Genomic DNA, 10,409 nt, shown 5'->3' on the forward strand with positions numbered 1-10,409 from the left:
CCTCTGCCCGGCTCCGCACCGGTGCGACTGCGCTGAGGAGGTGGAAGGTCTGTCTGCGGGCTGGTAAGCTTTAGCTTTTCTTTTGTTGTTTCCTGGTGTAGGTTTGTAAGTGGAACTGCAACGGTGTCTGACGAGGCCGGGGGGGGATAGAGTTAAGAACGGTTAAAGTGGGGTGCAGAGATGGGGGCAGCGTGGTTTTGTCTGCGCTACGGGTGTCTCTGCTTGTTATCTCTGGTAGGTTGGAGCCAGCGATGGTAGTTTCCCAAGTGTGAGGGAGTTCACTGCTGTGAGAACTAAGTAGTTGTTAAGCTTAAGGGGTTGAGTCTGGCCACGCTTCCAGGCCTCGGGATTGTTACAAACATGCAAACTGACTTCTCAGGCTTCCCTGGGTTTAAGTCTCACTCAGTAAAATAGAAGCAATTGCTGTGAGCAATATACAGATGTGCCATTTTAAACAACTTAATTTGAGTTAACTTCTTGGATAAATGCTTTAAGCAAAAAGGTGAAGGTGGTGTAGTGTGTCTTTACTGTAACTTCTAAACCTTGATGGTGTTTTCCTTAAAACCTAGTTCCTAAGTGGTGTCTGGGAACGTTGCAGGCAAAGGTGGTCCTCTGTGCTTTAAATCCTTTTCTCTAGTTGCATTTTTATCTGTAAAGCACAGTTAAAATACATCTGTGATTTACGTGCATCTTCAAACGTTGGCTTAATTTATATTTAATCAGTCAAGGTGTTTATTGATTTCTGTTACTTACGGGTAATGAGTTGTGTGTCTCACTGAACAGAGTTGTCCAGTTTATCTTTCTTCTGTCATTGATTACACGATGCTTGTCCTGTTTTATAGATAAAACCCCAGAAATTTGCACAGCACTTGAGCTATGGTGCTCTTGTTCAGAGGATAAAAATGTGCAAATAAGACCACCAGTAACACTTGCAGTTGATGTCTCGGAGCGTACGCAAAAGGCATTTGTATTCTGAGAGCTGGAACAAATTGAGCCAAATGATGTTATTATTCCATTAAAATCTTTCTCAGTTGGTACAAGCATGCAGTTGGCTTTAAATTCTTTTAAATTTTAAGTTTTAGTTTTCCTGTGCTTCTTGCTGTAGAGATGTAATTCTGAGGTGATTTTTTTTTTTTTTGTAAAGTCAAGACTAGAGAGCATCACATGCATATAGAAACCAAAAGAAAAACGAGCATGTGTATTGTAGGAGAGAGAATAAAAAAGACAGGATAATGTAGGAATTAAAAAGAAATGGCTTTGGGAGTACCAGGAGGTAGATGGGTCAGTGTTGCGTATATTTTCTAGTAAACCAGGTATTCCTAATCCTTCTGCTTTTTGAAGCAGACCAAGACAACATACTTGCTGTGTTTGAAAGATTGCATCCTGCATACTCTCTTAATTTTGTAGACCACTTATTATTTTACACTTTTATTTAGTTTGCTTGCTTCACATGTTGAAGTTGTTGGTGTTCCCCATCTGATAGAGTGAACTCTTACTTGAAATTATTTAATTTTTATTTATGTAAGAATAGGTAACTTTATATATACATGGTGTCTGCCATGGATTGTATTCTAGATCCTAATTACGTACAGTAGTAGAAGGGCTGAGTGATGTTAATGCAGATGGTATTGATTGCTCTTCCCCTTTCAGACTTGTAAAGAATAGTTTGATGGGTTGGGAGGCATTTGGTCCTTTCATCCCTATCTCCATCTAGTCCTGATGTATGCTTTACAGTCAGAGGGTTTGCTTTAATTAAGTTAAATGTAGAAGATCGATGGTTGTCTACTGCGGTGCTACAGGGCAATGAGAGTAGTTTCATCAAGGTAACCCCTGTTTCAGGATGCATTTCTCTAGTGGTTATAAAATTAATTTAGAAGTTTCTCATGTACTATCAATTGGCTTAAAAGTCTAAGCGTGATTTTTAGAGGTACCTGGGGATGCAGGACACACTTTTTCTCTCACCTGGAAAGTTTTAGCTGTGAATTACTTTGTCACAGGAGATTCATGTGGAGATGAAAAATCAAACCTGTGAATGATCATTGTTGTGACATGGTGGAATTTGGCGGTTTCAGGCCTATAGGTTTTTTTTTATTAAACCACCATTTCATAGAATCATTAAGGTTGGAAAAGACCTCTAAGATCATTGAGTCCAACCGTCAACCCAACACCACCATGCCCACTAAACCATGTCCCTAAGCGCCTCATCTACACGTCTTTTAAATCCCTCCAGGGATGGTGACTCAACCACTTCCCTGGGCAGCCTGTTCCAATGTTTAACTACTCTTTCAGCAAAGAAATTTTTCCTCACGTCCAATCTAAACCTCCCCTGGCGCAACTTGAGGCCGTTTCCTCTCGTCCTGTCGCTTGTTACTTGGGAGAAGAGACCGACACCCCCCTCGCTACAACCTCCTTTCAGGTAGTTGTGGAGAGCAATGAGGTCTCCCCTCAGCCTCCTTTTCTCCAGGCTAAAGGGCCATTTCAAGGGCCTAGAACTCTCACCTTCTTGTAATGTCATTGCTAATGAATATAATGGCCAGGAGGAAATGTCCTGCTTGCTGGGTTTCAGTATGAGATAACCTACTTCATCAAATGGCCTGAATGTTAAAACTTTTCCCCATGTAAAAGTGACAAAACTTGGTGGGTTTTTTCCCCAATTATGAGGGGTTCTGCTGGTAGAATTAAAAATGCAACTTTGTTTGGTCATACTTTAGGTACAGCCTCACCTAGTTTGCTTTGTTTTGCCGTATGAAAATGAGCGAGAGTTGTTACCATATGACCAAGCCTCATCTCAGCGAACTTCAGTTTCTAAAAGTGTGAGGATAGTTTAAACAGTGATGTGCAGCCAAGAGCTGACAGGACAAGATTATCTCCTTGAAACAGATTCCCTTACCATGTATATTGTGGGCATAGGCAACAAGCTTGAAAAATTTGTCCTGCTTTTTCATGAGCATCCAATAATTTTGGACCTGAGATTCCACTTGTATTTCAAAATGTGTAAACAGCTAAATGGTGATTATTTTTTTTTAACCCATTCTGCATCACCAAATACCTCCACAGTAGGCTGGCTCAAAAGCATAGCCAAGAGGCTTAACCTGTGTCTGTTGGGGCTTAAAAATGAACTCTGAAAACTTTTAGAACGGCGTTGTGTGTTGGGATGTACAGCAGTCCTTGAGGGTGGGAACAGGGCCTCGTGGCTGCAAATCTGTAACCCCGGTGTGATATAATGGTGGTCTAGCAAAGGTTTAGCTTGTATTTTAGTATATATCAATTATGTATTATTTATACAACTAAAGAGGTGATGGATCTGGACTCCTGCTTGGCCGTGGTGTTTACTAGACATCAGTGAGCCTGGTTTTGGATGATGGTTTTACCTGCACTAGTAGTGATTCAAACCAAGGCACAGATTGTTACAAACGTTGCCTGTGTTTTGACTGTGATCTCATAAAGCATTTTTCTTTGATGATATTGCTTGATTTGCAAGTGGGCTGGATAGATTAACCTTAAACTCTGAATTACGTTTAGTGATTGTGATCTGTTTAAAAAATAGGTAAAACTTAGGGGTTTTGTTTGTGTTTTTAAATAGTCGATTGGGAACAGGCGGTTGGTCTTGTGTGAAGTGATATGCTTCTGCTTCTATCAGCTTACATGAAAACTTCACCTTTCTTAAAACACAGAAGTACTTTCTTTCCGTCTTTTTGGTAGATGTGCTTTTGTCCATCTGTTGATCTTTATTGTCTCCATGTATATTCTTTGGTGTATATTCTTTTATTCTGGATAGAACTTCTAAGCTTTAAACATCTCATAGATAAGGAAGAGCCAGATTAGGCATAAGAGTTTAGTATGTTTTGAGGTTGGTGGGGTTTTTTGTTGGTTTGGTTTTTTTCCCCCCCTGAATTTGGTCAACAGCATAGTTGAGGTAACTACAGAGAGCAGTATGGGGAAGTATATCAGGCATAATGTTCGGATTTGTGGTGTCTAAATTTACATTTGATGTGCTGTTTTCAATTTTGTAGTATGTTTGCATATGAAAAATTGATTTAAAAGTCTACTGGAGGAACTGAGGAAGAATCTGTTGAGATTTGGTCTAAGTGGTACAGGCGGTGTATGGGTTTTAATTACACTTGCTGTATTGGCTTTCAGTTAATGGAAGCTTGTCCCCAGCAAGTTTGTGTAAAGTTAAAGCCCTATGGCTTCTGCTCTTTGAGAATTAATCTTTCAGAATGAATGTCTATTTTTGTTCTGATATGAAAAGTCTCCAACTCATGCTCTTGTTTGGGTGTGTCAATTTGAGGCTAATGAAAACAAGGGAAAAGTTGAGCATTTTAGAAATATCTTGTCTGAGGGTGTAGTCTGCAGTGCTGGTTTAAACTGCTCCTGCTGTTTGTTTCCATTCCCATGCTGTTGTCTTTGGTTTGTGTTGGTAAAATATTTTGTGGGCCTGTGTAATAACTGGAGTTACGACTTTCTGGATTAAAAATAACTCCCGGAAGAGATTGTATTATTTCTGATGTTGATCAGTACCCCTGTTGGTTGACTGCCCAGCTTTGAAACCACTGTGCTACCTCAGTTGAGGAAGAAAGGGGAAGGAGGGCGGTGGAGACCTTGCACTGCTTAAACAGGCACTGATACTGCTGCAAGATATGCTTATTAACCAGCTACTTCTACGTTGACTTTGCAGTTTAAATTTCTAGTACATGCAGTACATCGCTTGCTTACCAGACCCCTAAAAATCCAGTTCTGTGTGTTGTCTTCACTCTCACCAGAATGTCTTTAATTTTGCAAAATGTTACATTTAAGTTTCATGCTTTAATTAGGATGGGATATGAGTATAATTCTCTAGTAGTTTGAGTGCCTGTGTTACCATTGCTTTTTTAGACTACTGGTATATATACCTGTTTGTTAATACTGAGAAGCCCTATTCTGAATAAGACACACTGTTCTAGGTTTTGAAGTAACATAGAACAAAAAGACAAATTAGGCTCAATCTAAAATAAGCAGCAGATGAATTAGAGATTTGGATGGGCAAGGGAATGATGAGGCAGTGCTGCTTGACCGTAAGGGCTCCTTATGCTAGCTTCTCGTATTCTTTTTACAGTAGACATCATGGGATAAAGAATTTTTGGAGGAGACACATAAGTGCATTTTGCAGGTGCAGGGAACTCCTCAAGCCTAGGGATGGTCTTGGAAAAAGCACCAAAGTGCTTGTTTGAAAATCAAATACAAATGCTTTTCTTTCTTTGTATAAAAACGTCTGACCACTTGAAACAATCTTGTAATATCTTGATGAAAACAGGCCTTGTTAATGTGGTGAGTTTTGGTTTGAGCTTTTTGTTGCCGTGAGTGCAATTATTTCTGCTTCCTTCTGACAGACCAAAGAGAACGCTGTATAGTAAGAAGTATGGAGTGGACCTCATCAGGTACACGCATGCTGCCAACACTGTCGTGTACAGCTCCAACAAAATAGATGGTAAGTGATCCACTGGAGTTGAGCATATTTAATCTCCTTACAGTTAAAACTACGTGCCTGGATAAATAGCTCTAAAGAGCTGGGAAAAAATTATAGCAAGTTTTCAGTGATAAATGCGCTGTCAGAGGCAGAGGAATTAATGTTCAACTCTAATGCACAACTCAGTGATACTCCCTCGAGCATGCTGACATGAGTTTTGTTCATTGCTGCAATAACTAAGGGATTAAACATTGTTAGTGCGATAAAAGTTCGGTTCTTGATTCTGCTGTTCACTTTGCTGTTTGATACCAGTGCTGTCAGTCAGCCTCCGTGCCTTAGTTTCTTATGTGTGTAATGAGGTGGAAGGAGCATGTGGCTAGAAGGTGGGCTAAATGCTGTAGCTCCGTCTGGTACACACACAAGTCAACTGCAAAGGAAGGGAATGTTTTTCCATTCTCCGTAGGCAGCAGGGGAGGGTAGGAAGTTCAGGTAACTCAGCAGATCACCAGCCAAGCCTGGAGGAGGTCACAGATCTCTTCTGAGATTAGCTTTGCTTCTGTTTATCTGTTTTTTCCATGTAATAGACAGAACACCCATTTTCATGCTGTTTCTCCGCAGTCGGTGTCTGTGATGTCACTGATTTACAGAACATAGCTATCGAAGGGCTTCTAGAGCTTCATGACAGGCTCTCTATTAATATATTTGAGTTTAATTTAAAATTCAAATTTAAGAACTGGCACAGATAGGTACATTAATTCTTCCTAAGGTTGGAAACACTAGTGTTCATTTCAAATTTTGTCTCAATTTTGTTTGTTGCAGTCGGTGTCTGAGAGTTTTTCAGTGAACAAGTCTCTTAGCACAGCACGTTATAAATGGGTTTTAATATTGTATTTGTAAACTCATAATCATTTCTGGAATAGTGGTTTTGTTTTGGTTTTTCCTTTGCAGAGATGGAGCTTGGCAGTAGAGATACTGGTGCCTTGTGGTGTGTGCTGGGTTATTTAAGGAATTTAAGAGTATGAATTTAGAGCAGATGGAAGTTAAGATTTAGGAAATCAGGTTAAACTAGAACAAGCTGGGCCTAAAACTAGAGGAACAAGGAAGTTTCTAAGGGAACTGGATTTAATGGTGTAAAAGGATTAAAAGTGTGATGGGAAGCACTTGCCTTTTTAGTCTATTTCACAGCCTACTTTTTTTAATTAAGTTATTACTTTGTGTCACATTTCTGATTTGGCTGCTATTTAATTTACAATTAATTGACAATTAACAATTTAATGAAGCATTTTTAATGCCATTTTGAGCTGTTTTTGTTTATAAGCAATGGTAGTCTTTGAGGAACCAAAACTTAAGAGTCTTCATCCTGCAGGGTAGCATTATGATAAATACTTGATTAGAAGAAAAGAAAAAGATAGAGTGTGAAAATATTTGTTGCTGTTACAAACCGTAAACCTAATAAAACCAGCAGTGTGTTCTGTAGGGGTCCATATACTCTGTAGTCCCTAACGCATGCAGTCTTAGGCAAGGTGCATTGTATTTAACCTGTTACGTCGTTATCGGGAAGGAAAATTAACCCAGGAACATGTAATAGGAGTGCTGGTGCTTGCTCCCAAGCATTTTATGTGTTGGAGTTGCTACCAATCCACTTCTGAAGATCTCCTCAAGACCTTTGAACCTAGTTCATCTTGCCTGATTCCAGGCTGAGGTAGTAGTTTGTACAGTTTGAGGGTCTATGATACCACCCGGTACAGGAGATAACTGTACAGGCCACTGCCTTGCCTGGGACAGAGCACTGCCAACAAAAAGGATCACAAAGGATCACAGTTCCCCAGAGCGTCCTCTTTAGCAAAGGAAGATGAAATTCTGCATGGATACTTTGGAAATCAGGTAACGACAGTTCTTGCAGGAAAAACTAGAGATGTGTCTTAACAGCATGCTTGAAGCATATCGGTTCTAGCCATGGTGGGATGTGACATGACACACTGGTGTTGGGGATTTATGTTTTGGATAGTCACCTCAGGTCACTTAGAGCCTTTCAGAATGGCGTGTCACCAGCATCATGTTTCCAGCTTGATCAGTCAGCTTTAGTCGTCTTGTCAAATACTGGAAGGTGGTCTAGAACTCTGATCTCAGCTTGATGTGAAACCTCAGGCAAAAATGGTGACGATCATTTTTTCACAGAAACTAAATTTTGCTGAGTGAGCCTTTCAAAGCTCTGAACACAGCAGCCCTTATGAGTGTTTAAAATGCTCTGTGCGTATTGCATCCCGTTGGCTCTTGTTCTTCCGAGTCAAAAGTAAAAATGTCTGTTTTTCTCTCAGTTTATCTTTGGAGCCTCAGCAGGACTTGTTACAGCAGTAAGAAGTCTCTTGGCACTGTATGGTGCAGGTGCATAATGCCAATCTCGTCCATTTAGCAATAGCTTAAACTAGTGTCCTCTAACTAGTGTGAGAAGGGATTTTGCTGATGCTGCTTTCAGATAGCAGAGGTTTAACTTGTGCTCTTCACGTTTTATCACTCGGATCTGCACGTAAAGATTAAAAAGTGGCTTCTGTGCTTTAGTAATTGTTTCCTCTTAAAAGAATTTCTCTTAATCTTGGGAGAAAGTCTCAACAGCATCTTCCAAAATTCTGGGCTACTCTTGGTATGTTCATCTACAGTCAGAATAAAATTACCACTTGAGAAATGTTGTGGTGCTGCTCTGATTTATTCAGTATATTTTTAAGATTGCTTTAAGTGGACTAAGCTTTAGATTTCTCCTGTCCTCTTCTTAAAGCTTAGCTACTCTAAGTGCAGAGAAGGTGTGAAGCTGTTGATTGTCAGATTTAAAAAAAAAGAGAGATTTGCTACTTTCTGATGGTCTTGTCCTGGCTTTGAAGTTCATGTTTTTATCTCTCTTTGGCTAAATGCTAGAATTCGCACATTTCCTATGCTTACTGTTTTGTTGGAGACTTATTTGCTGGATGTGTATGTAGGCAAGGCAGCATGCTGTATAGCAAAAAAAAGTGGTCGTATCAACTTTGTAAATTTGATACTCTCAATTTTGTGAGAATGATGGAATAAAACCTACTGGTACTTAAATTTCAGCAACTTTGAAACTAACTTGCATAAATCACATGACAGTTTGCCTTTAAGATGTAATATGACTTCAGACTGTGGAAAGTAATCTTTTCCTGGTGCCTGATTTCCAGTTCTGCCGTGGAAACCAAGTTGTTTTATGCCTGTTTCTAACTTGATTCTGTTTCAAAGCCTGACTTTAAATCAAACGACCAGACTTATTCACTGTGGCAAGATTGCTGTTGCTGTGGGGAGCAAGTTTACTGTGTGACCACTTTTAGATAACATTGGGTTCATGGTATAATAAAGCTTATGGTTTGTTTATGTTTTCAGATACAATCCGATACCTCTCCCTGCATGACAACAAATACATTCGGTATTTCCCGGGGCATACAAAAAGGTAAGGTGTTGCTTGGAGACAGTACAGGAGAAATTGAAATAATGATTGTAATGAGCTTGAGTTATGTTATGCTCGATTGACTCCGGTTTTCGCTTTGTGTTTCAATTTTTGCCATTGTTCATGGCAATGATGAGCTTATACACAACTGTTGGGGTAGCTGTTACTCCATTCGCTTCTTTTGTATGTCTCTGATGCGTGTGGTCTTCTGTGTTGCAGAGTGGTTGCTCTTTCAATGTCTCCAGTGGATGATACTTTTATTTCTGGATCCCTTGATAAAACTATTCGACTTTGGGATCTCCGCTCTCCAAATTGCCAGGTGGGATACCAAGTCCATGCGCATAGTGTGTTGCATTTTCAGTTAGAAAGATGACAAATGGATGTGTGCTGGTTATAAACCAAAAATACTGCCAGAAACGTATGCTGCTGATTTAGTGTTACACCTTCCTGGAATGCTGAAGGAACCTCGATCACAAATCTCTGCAAAATACACGTCACATTGTGTAACACCACTCACTTTCACCTATGTCTCCGCTGGAGAGGCGCGCTGGGAAGAGCAAGAAGTCACACCCACAGCTGAGGAGACAGGAGAAGAGCTGGGTGTCATCAGCTTGTTCATCAGGCTGCTACCCCATGCAGAGAGTGTTCTCTCTTAGCCGGCATCTCTCCTGGGTTGGGAATGCATCTTATCTGAGTGCTTATAGTGTGTGTTTAAAATTGATGCCTTGATGCAATTAAATTCGATGAAGAAACTGATGATCTAAAGTAATGCAGTAGCCATGTGGTCTACCCCCTCCTTGCATCACCTTTGTTGTTCATCAGACCTGTTTGTGAGCAGATTTAACTTTCTAGCAAGGCAAAACCCTATTTGGTTTTATTTATGTATTTTGTTGGAATACTTTACTGTACTTTCTTCAGTGGAAGCAGGCTTGTGTGGGCTGAGAAAAGTACCAGAGCTGGCAGCAGGGGCAGGAATGAAAGACTAGTAGTAGAATCTCCACCTTTTATTGGTGATGAGCTGTTTTGTCCCTATATCTGGACACGTAGTGTTGTGCTGTCATATTTTCCCATCTCACTGGGACCATTTTGCTTATGAGAGAGGGCTATTTACTTACTCCAGATGATGTAACTAAATGCAAAAGGAAGAAAAGATTACATTTCTTACAAAATGGCTTTATGTGTCTTAAAACCAAGCTTTTTCTGACAAGAAATCTTAATTTTGCCTTTCTTCGGGAGTGTGCCTTTAGTGCCAGTACATAAGTTTCCCTTGGGAGGAATCTCAGTCTCAGAGTTACTACAAATAAAATTGAAGCCACCGAGGCGAAGGGCTCCGAAGCGGAGGATCGCGCCGGGGGACCCTTCCTGAGGCGGCAAAACCGCGGCAAAACCCGCAAGAAGCAAAGGCGCAGGGAGTGAGAGGGTGCCCCAGCCCCCCGCCCCGAGCCGGGGGAGGGAGCCCCTGACGAGCGGCAGGCCTGGCTCAGCGTGGGGGGGGGCAAGAGGGGCGGGGGG

At 40.7% G+C, this 10,409-nt stretch overlaps 1 protein-coding gene across 1 annotated transcript in view; it reads left to right on the forward strand.

Moving 5' to 3' along the window:
- The window catches only part of WDR82 (WD repeat domain 82), a 21,904-nt gene that overhangs the window by 1,879 nt on the left and 9,616 nt on the right, over nt 1-10,409 (forward strand). The window contains exons 2-4 of the mRNA XM_009321844.1: nt 5,370-5,467; nt 8,834-8,900; nt 9,117-9,216. Of these exons, the coding sequence (XP_009320119.1) occupies nt 5,370-5,467; nt 8,834-8,900; nt 9,117-9,216 (265 nt within the window). The remainder of the gene's footprint in view (nt 1-5,369; nt 5,468-8,833; nt 8,901-9,116; nt 9,217-10,409) is intronic.

This window comes from Pygoscelis adeliae, unplaced genomic scaffold (assembly GCF_000699105.1).
Source record: "Pygoscelis adeliae isolate BGI_AS28 unplaced genomic scaffold, ASM69910v1 Scaffold94, whole genome shotgun sequence".
NCBI lineage: Eukaryota > Metazoa > Chordata > Aves > Sphenisciformes > Spheniscidae > Pygoscelis > Pygoscelis adeliae.